At 51.1% G+C, this 17618-nt stretch overlaps 1 protein-coding gene across 1 annotated transcript in view; it reads left to right on the forward strand.

Annotated features, from left to right (window-relative positions):
- The first annotated feature begins 3331 nt into the window (after window positions 1–3331).
- The window catches only part of NUAK1 (NUAK family kinase 1), a 74575-nt gene continuing 60288 nt past the window's right edge, over window positions 3332–17618 (forward strand). Inside the window, 2 exon segments of the mRNA XM_043882501.1 lie at window positions 3332–4246; window positions 4248–4406. Of these exon segments, the coding sequence (XP_043738436.1) occupies window positions 4163–4246; window positions 4248–4406 (243 nt within the window). The 5' untranslated portion in view covers window positions 3332–4162.

A 17618-nucleotide genomic window follows, 5' to 3' on the forward strand; every position in this document is an offset into this window, starting at 1 on the left:
ACTTTGCAACTGAACAACTAGAAATCTGTCACTGTGAAGAATAAACACTTTCCTGGGTTGCTTTTTATTGTAAGGTGTCTACCAAACAACATATTTAAGTTAGAAATATTACAACCTTTGGTAACTTTGCAAAACCTCATCTAGAAAAATGTAAGACTTAAGTTAACCAAAGCATACACATTTATGGATATGAGCTTGGATGTCAGGCAGCTTGGAACAGGGATCAGAGGAAAGCCTGATCACAGACAACTTAACCTTTTTCAGACTCAGTGTGATCAGCTAAGTAGGGATCATTAATACCCACCTTGCAGTTTCATGATGATTAGAGGTAATACATATAAGTGAAAGTGAAAGTCGCTCAGTTGTATCCAACTCTTTGCAACTCCATGGACTATACAGTCCATGGAATTCTCCAGGCCAGAATACTGGAGTGGGTAGCCTTTCCCTTCTCCAGGGGATCTTCCCAACCCAGGGATCAAACCCAGGTCTCCCACATTGCAGGTGGATTTTTTACCAGCTGAGCCACAAGGGAAGCCCCCAATACATATAAAGGTCCTGGCAGACGGTAGACAGCGGATAAACCATAACTGGCTTTACGAGGTCTTCTAAACAGCTATTTCTTAATAGAGCAAATATTACTTTCTTTTTGCCTTGACAATGGAAAGTGTAATAAAGAACAAATAGTGGGCCTTACGAAAATATAAGTTGTAGGACTTATATTATGCTTCCAACTGCTAATGTGACAACATTGGTCCCATATCCATAATGAAGCCAGAAATCAGAGTCTAATCAGGCAGTATGATTAACCTGCTTATAATTGCCTGAATTCTAGTAAGAGTCATAAGGTGAAAAATGAGTATAATATTAATAGCCATGATTTACTGAGTATATTTCTTAATCCTCACACCAACCCGAGACACACTGTTACCACCGCCAATACCACCTATGTTATTACCATCACCATTTTGCAGATGAGAGAACAGAAGGGTAGAGAGGGAAAGCAATTGTCCAAAACACTCAATTATGAGTGGTGGAACAGGGATTTGAACCCAGGCAGTCTGACTCTAGAACTCAAGCTCTTAACCAAGGCGCCTGGGAGCTTGTTGGAGGAAATGCGTTATCTATGTGAAAACACTTGAGCACAATGCACGATAACATTGTGTTAAAGTGTGGTTCAAATTATAAATGCTATAGGAATTCAGTCTGGAGAGGAACTCCCTGTTCTTGGGCATGACTTTGTGCCAGACATTGTACTGTTTCCATCCTTCCCAATTAAGGAGAGGTAGAACTGCATATGTGGAAGAACACACGCTTGGGAACTGGACAGGTAGGGTTTAATTCCTGGCGTGGCTATTTACAACCTGTGTAATCTCAGGCCAATTTCTGAACCTTTCTGAGATGGTTTCCTCAACTGAAAACAGGGTTTACTGTCATAAAATAGGATCAGCACAAGTAGGTGCTATTTATTCGATACTGACTAAGTCCTAGGCACTGGGGAGGATCACCATCAGCCAGAATAAGTTAGGTTATGCTGCTGTAACAAACAACCACTAAATCTCCCTGGTTTAGCACATGTTTAATATTTGCTCACACTGCTTTTACAATGCAGGTTACTCGGGCCAGTTCTGCCATCGTTACAGAGGCCCAGGCTGGATATGGGAGGCTCTATCTCTGTACTTCATGGTTGTTGTGATCGCCAACATTGAATTTTCAGGATTGTTAAGACATGGGCATTTACCCATTGGTCCTTCAAAGTTTCCACCTAAAAGCAATGCACATCACCGCTCTCATTCCATTGGTCTAAGTAACGTGGCCACATTCAATTTCAAGAGATGGGGTAGTGGATTCCTACCATGTCCATGGGCTTTCCTGGTGGCTCAGACAGTAAAGAATCTGCCTGCAATGTGGGAGACCTCGGTTCAACCCCTGGGTTGGGAAGACACCCTGGAGGAGGGATGGCAACCCACTCCAGTATTCTTGCCTGGAGAATCCCATGCCCAGAGGGTCACAGAGTTGGATACCACTGAGTGACTAAGCACAGCACTTGTCCCTGGGAAGGGAAAGACCTAGGCTTAGCAGTTTTAATTACCGCTACAGACATGATCCGTTTACCTGTAAAACAGATCCGCTAATCTACACTTCAAGAAGAAACTTAAACTCGGAGAGGTTAAGTCATTTGACAAATGTCACACAGCCTAGCCACTGGGAAGCCAGGCTCAACCGGCATCTTATTTATACTGACTTTCTAATCTACATATGCAAAGTATACAGATTTTGTATAAAAGCAGAATAGTTCCCGGAGGCAGGCAGGGAGACCCTGCAAGTGTGGAGGACACATTTCGGTGACTGTGGTGTTACAGGCTATTACTCTCGCAGCGGGGAGGGGGCTTGCGGAGGACGTGCTGTTGCTGGATCCAGGGTAAGGTGATAAGGTATAGACAAGCCTGAAGACAGCAGGAATGCAGAAGGGATGAACCTGAGAGCTGCGGAGGAAGGGCGACTCCGGCTCACCGGTGAAAAAATGAACCACCGCGCCATCTGTAGAACGCTCCAGACATTCCTCACCGCTCACTCTTCCCATCCCAGTCTGGTATACCGCACTATTAAAAAAACTCCCGAAGCCCTCTTTCTCCTGCCTTCTTCCTTATTTTCCCTTGCTGCTTCTTAGAAGGTGGCAGCCTTGCCACAGTCGTAGCCCTTCCTGCCTGCCCCCCGCTTGTGGGGGTGGGGTGCTGGGTACCACCTCCAGGATCTGGCCATTTCAGTTAAAGGAGAAATAAAAACGCCCAACGGGCCAAGAGGCCTGCCTGCCTGTCGCCTCTGGCTCAGCCGGTCTCAGGCCCTGCTCCATCCGAGTTCCCTGGTTTGCCCATCTCCAAACACAGCTTTGGCGGGCAGGGTGCGCGCCCAGCTGTATCCAGGCATCTCTAGCGACCCAACTCTCCTCCTCTCCCAGGCGGGAGTCCTGGACAGTGTCGGAGGGCCGCAGTGCGGCGACCGGCCGCAGGTTCAGCCTCGGAGCCTCGCCTTTTTCCGGCGAGGGCGAGGGCGCGGGGCCGAGGTCAACGCGCTCCTCTTGGGGTTTTCAGGGGCGCGCAGCTGCCCCGGCCCAGGCCCGGGGGAGCCGCCCTACGCCAGCCGGGATGGGGGTCTGCGAGGCCGGGGTGCGCCCCGCAGCGGGGGAGGGGGAGCCGTGACTCACCGCCTGTAACCCGACACCCGCGCGCCTCCCCTCCCCCAGCCTCTCCCGGTCTCCGGCCAGGCGGCCGCCGCGGCACCTAAAAGAAAATGAAGGGGCGCCCGAGCCCGCGGCGCCCCCGGCCGGATCGCCAGCGGGCCCCGGGGGCCCCCGGCTCCGAGCGCTCTCGTCTGCCCGGCCCCGGGGCTCGGCGAGCCGCCGCCATCGCCGCAGCCAGGGCGCGAGCCGGAAGGGAGGCCGAGAGGCCGGAGCCGGAGTCCGAGGAGGCGGCGGCGGCGGGCCCGCGGTAGCGGCGGAGGCGGCGGCGGCGGCGGCGGCGGCGGCGGCGGCGGCGGCGGGCGCCCGGGCTGGGAACCCCCCCGTCTCTTGCCCAGCCGCGCGAGGACAAAGCCCCCTGGCCGCCGGCGCGGCCTAGCCGGCGCTGCACAAAGGGCGAGTCGCGACACGCTTCCATCCCCCTCCCAGTTCGGGGTGGCCCCGGGCCCGGGAGGCGGGCGGGAGGTGGGGGGAAGCCCGGGCCGCACCGCCCCTCGCCCCCTCCCCGGAGGCCGGCCCGCGCGCCGCGCCCGCCCCCGCGCCCGCCCAGTCTGCGCGTCCTCCCGGGGAGGGGTCTGGGGGCGCGGCGCCGCACATAACACTCCCCCTCCTGCGCTCCGAGCCACCCCTCTCCCCTCCCTCCTGCGAGCACCGCCGCCTCCCCTGCCACCGCCGCCACCTCGCCCGACGCGCCGCAGCTCGCCGCGGCCGGTGGGCGGTGCGCGGATCGTGCGCGCCGGGGGCGCCAGATGTGCCGTCCCCGCCGCCGCCAGTGACCCAGCCGCAGCCCCGGCGGGAGCCGGCCGCCTTCCCGATGCTGCGGGGGCGACCGTGAGCGCGCCCCGCTTTCTCTCGGCGGGGACCCCGACACCGCGAGCGCCCTGCCCGGTCCTGCCCTCTCCGGCCCGGCTTGCCCCGCGTTCGGACATGGAGGGGGCCGCTGCGCCCGCGGCCGGCCCGGACTTGGGGCCGGGGGCCCCGGGCTCTCCGCCGGAGGCGGGGGCGATCGCGGCCCCCCTCGGCGGCGGCCCCGGAACCCAGGAAGCCGCACGGTGTGAAGCGGCATCACCACAAACACAACTTGAAGCACCGCTACGAGCTGCAGGAGACCCTGGGGAAAGGCACCTACGGCAAAGTCAAGCGGGCCACCGAGAGGTTTTCGGGCCGAGTGGTGAGTTGGGGGGCTACCCGGGGGGCTCGGTCTAGACGCGGCTGGGGACGCAGCGTGCACGCGGCGGGGTTTGGGGGCGCAGAGGGGGGTCTCTGGCCCGAGAGGGGGCTTCTCCGGAGCCCCCAGATTCCTCATTCTCCCCCGCCCCAGCCCCCCGTGGCTCAGGCGTGTCTTTCTCTCGAAACACTTGTTACATCCTGTCTGCGCATATTTTGGGGGTTTTGATCCCAGCAGCAAAGTAGTGTTTATGATTTGCAAACACTTTGCACCATCGGGACCGTTGGGGTCTCCCTCGCGGGCACGCATTCATGCCCTGGAATGCCTTATTGCTGTAACTCCACACAGAGCCACATCCGCAGCTCGGAGCTGGTTCGCCTGGCCCCGTATCCTATAGATGAATGAGATCCCCCCCTCCCCTGCATCCTCCCAGTCCCCGTCGCCGCGGTGCTGAGGTCGCTGCAAGGGAGGACGGACTCCTGCCTGTTTTTAAGAGAAAAGGTTAGGGGAATAGAAGTGAAGGTTCAACCCTCATGCCTGAGGGTTGTGACAGTTTGCTGCTGGCTTCTGGGAGGACTGAAACGCCTAGGGCATTTTGGATAGCCACACTGAGTTGCAGATTCAATTGCCTTTCAGGCCCCGGCTGCAAGACTGCTGTATTGTGTAAGGGGTCTGACCCAGCATCCCCACTCTTTGTGACAGCTGTAACCCTGCCAGGGTCCTAAGGCCATTACTCAGCCCCAAGTAACATCTTGAGTGCTTTGGAGTCTTTGCATTGTCCCAACCTTGGCTTGTTGTCATTTTCCTTTCTGCAGAACAGGCCCTTGCAATCCACGCTGCTTGTGGCTAGAGGGTTGGGTTCAAAGTGACTGACTATTGCAGAAAGATTTTGTGTGGTGTGTGGCAGAAAATTAACATGGTTCTTTGATTTTCAGCGTATCAGATGGATTTTAATCGATTTAGGGCCAAAGTCAGGAAGTAATTATGGAACTCCTTGTGTACACTTTTGGGGGGTGTTTGGGGGCCCAGGGTTGCTTATAAACTTAAATGATCACAGGGGAAAAGCAAAATGGGCTGCTGAATAAAGTAAGTGGTGGGTTGATGTCAGTATTTTTCTTTTGCATCTGTGCGGTGACAGTTCTGTGGACAAAATATGGCACCAATCAGAAAGTTCAGCCAGCCCAGTTCTCAGATATTGGTTTATCTGGATAATTCCTTCATTCTAGGCTTCACTCTTTGGGTTGATACAGCTCTATCCTAGATCCTAAAAATTAAAGTCCATTATAGATTAACTGGAAATTTGAGAGATTGTACATAGTATTTTAAAGTTGTCTCCTATCAGCAAAATCTATAGCAAGTAGTCGAGAAGGCAGGTGCCATTTTTGTAGATTGAAAATTTTCAAGAGGAGATGCAAAAATGTCCTTTGAGGAGCACACGCCAAGGTTCTGTGGAAGAGGAGGCTGAGAAACGTGCGCTTCATTCATGCTTTTTGTCTGAGGTGATATTCCCCAGGCTGGATGTTGAATAAGCAAAAACTAAGCCTAGCTCCTTGCTCATGTTGTCTTAATAGCTGTTGAAGAATCACGCTGGGAAGTTCGAAAGCGGAGTAATGAAAACCAGACGCGGCTGGAGCTGCAGGTTGAGGATGTGAGCTTGTGAGGGGCTGAGTGGTAAGGGTGTGTCTGGGATCTGTGAGGGGGCACTGACTCTGGAACGCTGAGTAGCTTGCCGCCAACTGCCAGAGTGAAAGCTTGTCTGACGGCAGACATCTTTCTGAGCTTCACTGGGGCCTCAGGTATTCCCTCTGATAGCTGTCTGATCCACGGACTAGGATAGAGCGAAAGGGATTGATTGCATCAGTAGGCGCGAGCCTGCCTTTCTCTTGTGGTGGTTGTCTCTCCCTTTCTTTGCAGAAACTCTGAACATTCCTTCGGGATTTAATCGAATGGCCACTAGGGGGCGCCCAGAGAACGGAGGAGGCTCATTTCACCGCAGCAAGCTGTTGAGTCCCGCTGTGTTGTCCAGTTTCCCATTGTGCTGCTCATTACAGCCCCATCTCTTGTTTTACTCAAAGATTATGCAAAGATTCTAAATCTGGTAGCAGATCCACATCCAGAAACTGGCAGTCCCCAGACTGCTTTCTACCTGATAGATAAGCTTCGGATGTTAGCAAAATCATCTAAGTAGATGCATTAAGCAGATGAGAAAACTGAGATTGGGTGAAGGGAAGGCTTCCTTGACTTCAAGTCTGTCCCCCCACCCCCAACCCCGGTCCCCCCCTCGTGGAGCACGCTGCTCACAGATGGTGTCAGAACTTAAGTGAGAAACAGAAATTGTCAGGTGGAAAATTCCCTATGCCTGACTGGACAGAAAATAAAACAAACATTAAAAAAAAATTGGTCAGCAAGTTGTTCTTGCCTGTACAGTGCTTGGTGACTCAGAATCTGTCAAGAGCAGCAAGAAATTTTCATCTGAAGTGTGACTTTGGAGTTTTCTTCTGGTTCCAAGGATACACTGAATATCCACTTGCTTTTGAGGTGCAGTTCCGGAGAATTCAGAGCACGTTGTCTCAATTCTGCCTTTTAGGTCTTTGGGTAGTATTGCGAAGTGATGCTTTATTTTTGTTTGTACCCACGCCTTTCCGAGAACTTTCCAGGAGGCGCCGTGCCTTTCAGCTGCTTTGCCAACACGAGTGGCCCAAGTAGAGTGCTGGGTGTTAGGCTGCCTGAGATGCTATGAAATCAGCACCCTTGAGACAGAGGATTGTTTAAGAATCTTGTGGCTTTTAATTGCATGTCTGGAAGGGCCTTCTGAGTCAAACAGCACACCATGGAGCATCAGCATTCAGGGAAAGGCAGTTCCGAAGAGAGAGGTTGCAGAACCAGGAGCTTGGAGTCAGCAGGTCCAGGAATCCTTTTCATCCCAAGTGTAGTCTTGCTGCTACTGTCTGAGAATGTCTAGGAGAAAGGACTCAAAGTGGCTTCTTCCAGAGTTCATAAGCTGCACAAGTGAGGCCCTCTGGCAGAAGGACTAAGAGCCCTGGCTTATATTTCAAATCCTGACCGATTCCTGACTAGCTTTGTGACTTTGGGCAAGCTATATAACTTTCAGAAGCCTCCACTTCCTCATCTGTAAAATGGGCTAATATAATACCACCATATGAACTAGTTGTGAGAATTGAATAAAATAACCTATGTGAAAGTGAAAGTCACTCAGTCGTGTCTGACTCTTTGTGACCTCATGGACTGTACAGTCCATGGAATTCTCCAGGCTGGAATACTGGAGTGGGTAGCTGTTCCCTTCTCCAGGGGATCTTCCCATCCCAGGGATCAAACCCAGGTCTCCCGCATTGCAGGTGGATTCTTTACCAGTTGAGCCACCAGAGAAGCCCTTAGAAAGCCTCAAAAAGTGAAATTAGCAAATTCAGTTTCTTTTTTTAGCAGATTTTTACCCCCTCATTTCACTTGGACTTTCATTTAGGTTTTAAGACCATCAGAGAGGCATGATGCGTTGGCCAATTAAATCACTCAGAGAGAGGTAGGAGAAATAATCAACTTTTCAGGTTAATTAGGGAAGTGCACCCATAGGAAGCCAAGACCATAAGCCAGATTCTGATAGGATCTGAACACATTTCTAAGGCCTTGAATTTGGGCTTTGTTTATTGCACAACTTTCGTTTTGATACAGTTTCGGGCAGGGCTGCAGAGCAAGCCCCTGTGTTATAACATGGCATTTTCTTTGAGCCAAGCTCCCTGGACCCTCAGGCTGCACTGAGCATTGCCAAAAAATCCAACAGCAAAAATAAACAACGTTTTGGGGAGAGGTGTTATGCGATCAGCTCACCGTCAGCTAAGTTCACCTCTCTCTCTGTTCCAGGTTATCTCTTGTGAGTAGTGTGAGGTGTGGTGTGAGCAGGAAGCAGGTCTCTGGGAGGGTCTGGCATGGGAATGGCAGGGCTGGTGGGTCAGTTGTGCCCCCAAATTGCTATGATGCCCTAGGATGGGTGATGGAGCATCCTCACCCAGCAAAGGAGCTGACTTGACTAAAAGTGGGTGTTTTATGCATTGGCCCCAAGTTATTCATAGCTCGGTGCTGGAAAACTCCAGCTCAGGGATGCAAATTAGTAAGCTGGCCTGCTGAACCAGGGGTGTATGACTGTCATATGCAGGGTGGCTGGGGTACCATATTGCAGCTAAGGCCCAAACCTAGTTTTAAAGTATAAGGGACCTCGACAGATGTGTAGTCCAAACTTTGCATCCATCCTTGAGGTGAGAAAAATAAGGCACAGAATTGTCAAGTGACTTCTCTGAGGTTGCACAGCTGGTAACTGAGTAGGCTGAGTCTAAAAAACCTGATTCTTCGTTCGGTATTTCTCCATCACTCATTTAATAAATCTTTACTAGAACAAGACATGATCCTTAGCCTTAACGAGTTTATAATCTAGTAGCAATGATGAAATGTACTTACAAATATTGAACTAATTCTGCTCAGTTCAACAAAGATTTATTACCATCTGCCATATGCTTCTCACCATGTTAAATTCTGGGGCATACACATGGATAAGACCCAAGGAACTTATAGTCTGGTGGAAGAGACAAGAGTGAGCAGTTGCTAGGCTGTGGGTACCTCTTCTGTACAGGAATTGATTACTTCTGGAGATTTTCAAGTTGAAACATAGCTCACTGAAGATCAGTTCATTAACTTGAGTGCCATGCTAGGTAGGAACACCCCCTCCCTCAAATGCCACAACTGCTCTTATTGCTACCAGCCGATATTTTTGAGAGTTCGGGGTATGTCAGGCTGTGCCAAGTGCTTTACAGACATTTTCTCATGTCTGATTGTCACCATGACCCTAAGAGGCATGCACTCACCTTAGACCCATTTAACAGATGGGAAAAACAATACTTGGGGGAGTTTAAGTAACTTGCCCAGGGTTAAGTAGCACGGAAGCATCAAACAAGTCTATTTTGAGACCCACTGCTGCTGGAAACATGGAGAACCTTTTATCTTTGTTGCTCGGTGGGTGACCTCCGGATTTGGATGTGGTGTTCTGCTCATGTTCCCGAGAACTAGCCCTGGGGAGATGCTTCTACTGGGAGGTTTCTCGATGTTCAGGAAGGGGATTGAGAGAGGGCCATGGAATACGGTAGGATTAGGGAGGGAAAGGGCTGTTAAAGATGACCCTTGAATTGTATTTCCAAAGACCAAAATATGGGAGCTTTCAGGCAGAGGGCAGATTCCGGGGTGAGCAGGCCAGATCTCTTGGAATGCAGGCTTTATGCTGGGATGCAGTAGGAGGCAAGGCAGGTAAGATAGGAATAGGGGGGATAGTAATAACATTTAATAACAATACATAATAGCAGCTAATTCTTCTTGAGTCCTTATAACGTGCCAGGTCCATTTAACTAATTTAATTCTCATAACAATCCTGTAATCGTCTCATCTTCCAGATGAAGAGGCTGAATCACAGAGAGATTTGCTAGCCTGCTGAGGTCACACGCTGCAGCCGAGCCGGGGTCTGGACTCAGGCAGTGTGAATGCGAAGACCGTGGCCAGCTCCCTTCCCCTAGGTGGGCTGAACTGGGCTCTGATCACAGCGGGGCTCCGAGCCCAGGGGTCTGCAGTGCTGGCTTGGAGCAGGGATCCAACCTGGAGGTTTTTGCAGGAGTTGAGCTATGAGAAGATAAAGATCGGAATGGTGTCGGGGTGAGGGGGGCAGATGTCTGCTTGTTGGGCCACAAGTCTGTCTTAATGAAGCAGGTCCAGGAGCGCTTCTCCTGGGCACACACTGAGTTCTTTGTGCCTTCAGCAGCCTCGGGTTCTGGAATCCCTCGGGGCCCTCCGGAGCTCAGCTGGTTCACTTTCCTGTGACAGAAGTGCTCCCTCACCGCCCCAGGACGTCTGATCTCACTTCCTCCCAGGAAGCTGCAGTAGATAAGGATTGAGACAAGGTGTCTTGTCTGCTGACATGCCCCATCCAACCAACTTGGACCTGCTGTCCACACCTAGCAGAGTGCCAGGCACATAGGAGTGCCAGGCAAAAGGCTCATGGGATGGCACAGAAGGGAATACAATATCGAGTAACTATTTCAGGAGGTATGGGAGCTGTAGATCATTACCCCTGACCTCAAGGAGCTTTCTGATTTGTGGGCTTGGAAAGACAATGGCTGGAAATGAATGGCGGGTAACAGCAGCGTCTGCAAAGTCAGGCAGACCCTTCCCTGCTTGAATTCCCATTCGGTCTTGTGCTCGTGGAGAGGAGAGAGCCGTGCTGGCTGTGGCTTCCTGTCCTCAGTGGCTCCGGAGTCAGACAGCCTAAGTCTCATTTGTCTTTCCCACATGAAAGTCCTGGAGCATCTGTAAGTTATGATTTGCGAAGTATCTGCTTTAAAGCAGAATGCATTTATCATCCCGCCGGCCCAGACGACGCTGTGCAGTGCAGGAATGAGAAGATCCCAGGCCCAGGGCCCAGGAGGGGCCGGGCCAGATGACCCACCCATAAGTAGAGTCTGGCTGTATTGATAAAATTCTCTGGAAGTGGTCCAGAAGCAGCCAGATGTTGACTTCACAGTGAGGCTCTTCGGTAAACTTTTAACTGCATGTTCAACCCGGGGCTGGGCTAAAGATTCCCTATCATGAAGACACAGCCGCCACTGGGGTCAGCCCATCTTTTCCTTTCCCTCTGGCAAGGTATATTTCCTGAGGGCTTCCTAAAGTGCCCAGGACAGTGGGAAGTTTCAGAATAGAACATGAGAAGTCCTGCCATGGAGGTACTGAGGACTTGGTTGGGGCGTGTTATGAACACATCTGGAATAACTGAGCACAGCACAGGGGGGCTTGTATGAATGAGGAGGAAGAAATGCCTGTAGAATCAGACAGACTTGGGTGCCTATTCTCCCATGCAGCTCAGCACCTGGATGATCCTGGGCAAAGTCCCATATTTCCTCTGAGCTTCTGTTTTCTCTTCTAGAAAATGCGACTGCCAACATCCAACCAAGTGGGATTGCCGTGAGAAGTAGGACTGGGAGCCTTCCGATGCAGAGCTTGTGCATATTAGGCTCTTGGAAATCAGAGCTAGTGAGAAGTGCAAGCAAGGAGCACCTTCGTGGCCTTCTTATTCCTGGTCGTGGCTGTCCCTGCTTTAAACCCTCGCCTGGGTGGCTGAGGACTTAAGCTCTGAATCTGCCACATCCTTCAAGTCCTGCCTGGCTGTCCAATTCCTGCTTCCATATCCTCCTGTCTTGGCCCTATGTCGGCTTCCTCCAGAGCTCATGGGTTTGATGATTTGTCTGTACACACCCTCCCCTTCCACCCCCATTAGGAAGGAAGCAGGGTCACTGTCTTACCACTGCATCCTGGCCTGTAGCCAGGCAATATGGTAGATGCTCAGTATGAATGAATGAATGAATGAATGAATGAATGAACAAACAGCTGCATGAAGAGTGCACCCGCAGTCCCGAGAAGGGAGGGGTCTGTGGAGGTGGGAGGCATCAGGGAAGGCCCCTTGGGCCCCCATTGTCCCCCTTTTCCGGGTCACCCCTCTCCTTACCACCCTTTGGACAGCTGTGGGGGGTCAGCCCAGCACGGCCAGGTGCCTGTCCATCACAGCTCTGCGCTGAGGCTGCAGGGAGGAGGAAGGGAGCCGATTCCCACCCTTGGCGGCTGCTTCCCGCAGTTCTTTGTAACTCTCTGGCCTCCCTGGTCACTCCCACACTTCCGGGAGCCGCCAGCAACCGTCCCCCCTCACTGCATCCCCCACCCTGTCTGAGAATCCCCGGTGATCAGCTCTGCAAGTAGGCAAGCTTGAGATGCAAAATGCATTTGCAAGATTTTCAAAACATTTTCTCCCTGGGTTGTAAATCAAGTACTTAAAGAATTGTAAACCAGCTGGAGTGCAGAGTTAATGTATGTCTGGAAAAAAAACACCATCGTGATTTGCCTTTAAAACTCGAGAAAAGAATTCCACTTGGTTTACTTTCATTAGAGGTATTGAGAGGCAGCCCGAGGTGTTTAGTGGGAGGGTGCTAAGAGGCCGCCATGGTAGGTTCCCTCTTTCCCTGGAAGGGAGGGGAAGGGCGGTGTCCAGATGGCTCAGAGTGCAGCTTGCATCTCTGTGGCCAAAGGGGCAAGTCCCAAGTGTAAGAAAAGGGAGCTGCTGCTTCCTCAGTGTTTCCTTACGACCCCATCCCCTCCCGCGGGTGTCACACCTCATGTATCGCTGGTTCTTCTGACTCTAAAGCCACAGAGGCAGCTGATGGGTGCAGGTTGGAAGGAATCCTTGCTGGCTCTTGTCATTTCATTGTGATCGGGCTCAGTTCATGTACGATTCACCCCAGCTGCCAAGGACACTCATACCCCCAATCTCCTTCAGGAAGGTGGAAGGAAAGTGTGCCAAAGGGGTGGATCTGAGTCTGCCTCTGGAGCCAGGCACCAGGGTTTGAGACCCTGCTCTAACCCCCTGTTGTAAGTTTGAGACTCGGTTTCTTCGTCTGTGAAATGGGGAGTGGTTGTGAGGATCAACGAATTTCCTGTTGAGTTCTTAGAAAAGTGTTTGGCCCATAGAGAAATGTTATCCTTGAAGGAGCCCTCTTCTTGGGAAAGGCAGGACAGGGTCTCAGCCAGCTTTGTACCTCCAGCAGCCTGGGCAGGGGACAGCACAGAGTAGGTGCCCCAGTGTTGGATCCCTTTTCTTCACCTATAAATCGAGAGACCAAGACAGAATGCTCAGCAAGGTCCCTGCCAGCTCCTAGGAGGAGAATCCTGGGATTTGCTGAATGGAACTGATGAAACAGACTTCATTTCCTCTTGCCTGGTTTTTGGCAGGCGGTCTCTTTGTTGAGGGAAAGGGAAATATCTTCGGCTCCCCAAACCCTTTTAAGATTGTTTGGTGCAGGCTTTGTCAAGTGTAGGGAGAGCCTGCATTTCCTTTCAGCTCAAGGCAGGAATTGCTGTTTAAACTTGTTTATGAAGTGGGTTCTGGACAACCCATGTGAGTTAGAAAATACTTTGAAAGAAGCTATCAGTTTTCTCATCTATAAAATGGCATGATAGTAGGACCTCCTTCCCAGGTTGTCAGGGATTGTGCCAAGAACAGTGCCTGACATGTAGCTGGTTGTCAGTAATTACAGGCTATTATTATTCGGGATTCAGAGGAGGGCAGTCTCATGTTCTGCTGGGTTGCTTGACGGGATCTCCACTCGTTCCTTGGGTACTCTGAGTTTAGGGGACTTTGCCTTGGAGGCTGCAGGCCTGTGACCATCTCTGCTCTCTGTTGTGCGTTTGGGTGTCCCCGTGCTTTTAGCAGTGTTGGGGGGCATTCGGCATCCAGGAAGCTCCTTCATCCCAGGGGCAGGTGGGTGGAGGCAAGACTTCAAGGAGGAGGCCCTCTCCCCGTGGAAAGGCATGTTTTTGGCAGCCTCATGTAAAAGGCAGAATAGACGCTTATGTTTACTACTCTCTCATCCTTGAAGATGAAATCAGACCATCAGACTGACCTCTGTGGAGCACTCTGTATCCGCCAGGCCTTGGGGTAAGTGTGTTGCCTGCATCGTCTCACTGAATTCCTGGTCATTCTTAGACCCTCCCTCCTCCCACAAGAGAGATGCTATCACAGCCCCCGCTTTACTGCAGAGGGAACTGAAGCCCGCAGGGATACACCGTCTGTGACAACCTGGGAATGATGGCTGGAATGAAACTCACGTCTGTCTGAGCTCTCGGCTATGACCCTAGATGGCTTCCAAGAAGTAGAAACAGTTGTCAGTTTTCCTTCTGCCTTTCCCAGGTCGCACGTTTAAACATACTTATGCACATTTTGGCTGAGCTCTTATTCTGTGCCAGACTCTGTAGGCACTGGGAAGGCCGGGGCAAGGGGACAGGGTACAGCCGCTGCTCCGGAGGAACTCAACCAGCTCTGGGTTCTAGAACATGCAACTACCCTTTGTCATTTCTACATCCCCAGCCTCCCAGCCTCTGTGGTGTACACTTACCCCTCCTGCCCTTCTGTTGAAGGAGACCCATTCCCTGTTGTGTGTTTTTTTTCCCTTTCTCTCATCTCTTAGAATTTCATCTCTTTGTATTGGATACTTTCATTATACAACCTTGACTTTCTTGTTATCAGTTAGAAGAAATGCCAGCAAACTTTGAGAAGCTCTCAGAGGTCCTTGATGTAACATTCCAGCTTGTCTAGTTCTGGGTAGATTAGAAAGTGAATCTTTCTCCAACTAGCAGAAGCTGTGGGAGGGAAGAGACTGACACTTGGGTTGACCCGGTGAGCTCAGAGCCCAGCACGTGGATGTGTTTGAGTGGAAAGGCAGGATCGTGATGCACCCGCTCAGGAGAACCTCACTTTGAGTCTTCGTCACAGTTAATTGATCTCTGCTCCCCAGGCAGAATCAAATGGAATGCTGTGGGAGGGAACCAGTGTGTGAGTGGGCATGCTGGCAGCTGGTGGTATCAATCCTGGAGAGGGGAGGGATGAAGTGGAAATCTCCACTGATTCGTAGCCACCTTCTTGAATGTGTAGGAAGGTCCAGAGTGGAAGGATGATCCTTTCCCTAATGATCATAATAGCAGGAAACACGCGTTGAATGGTGCATGTGTGCCAGGCACTGTTCTAACCACTTTAGGGGTCTTCTGTCCTTTGAACCTGCATTATTAGTACGTTCATTTTGCAGACCGGGAAGGAAAGGCTTAGAGAAGTCACATGACTTTCACAGGGTCACAGAGCTGGGATCTAGGGCTGGGCTGTCTGACTTCAGGCTCAAGGTGGTAATCGCTGGGCTCCCTGGCCTTGCACGGGTGTGAATCCTTGGAATCTTCTGCAGCTTCCTGCTTTGGTTCTTCATGCACACTTGGGGGCCAGGGGTGGAGTCCCACTGAACCCAGCCAGACTCACTGTTGTCTCCAGGCTTGTGGAAATAGCAGCTGGAGGAACTTGTTTCTGTGAAGCCGGCTGCTCCATGTCTTACTCCTGGTGCCCGGGTCTGGTGTCCGGGAAGAAGGCGGTCCGTGTTTGCTGAATGGCTGTGGCGAGTCAGGAGTCTGGGGTGTGGTCAGGACGCTTGCGGGCTGGTTCCCCCATTGCCACCAGGTGAGCCGCGTGACCTTGGGAGAATGATGTCCCTTCTTCTGTACTTCTTCAGCTACTTTCTCTGTGAGGTGAGAGTTCTAGGATTGATCTGGACTTCTACTCCAGCCCCATCCAGATTCTGCAGTTGGCGAGTCTTCAGGTCTGGTCTCCAAACTGCTTCAAAGTGGGAGTCACTGAATCCTCCGTTGTTGGTCCTCCTTCCAGGGAAGGTGGGCTCTCCCAGGGCTCGGATTTGCACCAGTTTTGTTTCTTGGTGTAGCCCAAGTGCCTCGCACAGTGCCTGGCAAATCAGTATTGTTGACCGGCCTGCATGCACGCCTGAATGAATGATTTGCAGGTATCTCTCTTGCTGATGAAACCTTAGGATATCAAAAATTCTGTCGCTGAAGCCCAAGAAGAAAATTAAGGAGCAAAAGTACCATTTTCCAGGAAAAACACCCTCTTTATAAAGCCAAGATGCAGCCGAGATGGGGACAGTTTATTATCCCTGCTAGCCGAGGGATTAGGGAGGCAGGCAGGATTCCTCGATTTTTCATCATCTGGTGATGCTTTTTGCAAACCACAAAGAAAACAAAACAAAAACAAAAACTCTCCCATTCCTCCCCTCCCCGCCCCACCGCCTCCTTTAACTTCAAGCCCAAAGAGCTCTTGCTGCTTGAAACAGCTCATGAAGGAAGAAATTATAACAAATATTTTGCATTTCTCTGGTGGCGGCACAGTCTGAATTCCTTTCAGTCCCACAATGAGTTCTAATTTTATGAAATGTTTGGATTAGCCACCAATTTTCCGGTGGAATTTAGGAGGCTTGTATTCGTACTTATGCTTGAAGCGAAGAAATCTCGTAAAATCCACGCAGGGCCCAGTGGGACGTTGTAGCCAAGGACAAAATGACCGTCAGTGGAATGACGGGGACGAGAGAGATCTCTTTGGCAGCTGTGGGCAGGCTTGGTGGATGATGGTGTGTGCTTGAACCACGGTCTCTGGGGCTTGGCCGGGCTGCATACCACTTCCAACTGATCATGGCCTATAAAAATTCCAGCCCAAGTACAATGCCTTGTACCTGACCTTGTTCTTTCGATTCCCAGAGCCAGAGAATGTTAGAGCATCTGGTAATTGGGTGAGAGGCATTTGATAACACATGGTGCTTGACCCACCGCCTCCCCCCGCCGCCATAGCACTGAGTGCCTTGTGTTATCATTTCCCTTTTGCTAATCTCTTTCCTCCTCCAGACCTGCACTGTCTCTTGTGGACACATGTGCCTATTAAAATTAACATTCATTACAATGAAATGAAATTAAAACCTTAAGTTCCTTAAGCCACATGGTAAGTGCTAGATAACCCTACGGGGCTAGTGGCAACCATCGGACAGTGCTGGGAGGATTATTTCCATCATCATAGAAAGTTCTAAAGGATGGTGCTGCTCTAGAGGCTGAGTTTAATGACAGCAGGGACATGTTCCATCCGCTTCCTTGTTTATTAGCTCCATTCATAGCTCTTGTCACCATCTGTAATTACCTCTAAGCAGCCTCATTCATTATCTTTTCTGCATTTCCAGGGTTTAGTCCAGTTACCTAGTATATAGTAAGCATGGTGAAGATTTTGAGTAAATGAATGAAGTTGTTTGTCTGATTTAGCATCACTTTGCATGTACCTTCCATTTAGCAGTGGAGAAGGCAATGGCAACCCACTCCAGTACTCTTGACTGGAAAATCCCTTGGACAGAGGAGCCTGGTAGGCTGCAGTCCATGGGGTCGTGAAGAGTTGGACACAACTGAGGGACTTCACTTTCACTTTTCACTTTCATGCATTGGAGAAGAAAATGGCAACCCACTCCAGTGTTCTTGCCTGGAGAATCCCGGGGGCGGCGGAGCCTGGTGGGCTGCCGTCTATGGGGTTGCACAGAGTCGGACATGACTGAAGCGACTTAGCAGCAGCAGCAGCAGCCATATAGCAGACCTTCAGAATGATTGACTGACTACTTACAGAGTTGTAGCTCTTGAATGGATTCACCTGATACCTGTCCAGCACGTACTATATGTCAGGCATACTATGTGTAAGGCTCAAAGGCTGTGATGGTGAGCAAATGGACATGACTCTCTAGTTAAGGAGCTTAGCCAGTCTAAGGG

The sequence above is a fragment of the Cervus elaphus genome, chromosome 22, assembly GCF_910594005.1.
Source record: "Cervus elaphus chromosome 22, mCerEla1.1, whole genome shotgun sequence".
Classification (NCBI taxonomy): Eukaryota; Metazoa; Chordata; class Mammalia; order Artiodactyla; family Cervidae; genus Cervus; species Cervus elaphus.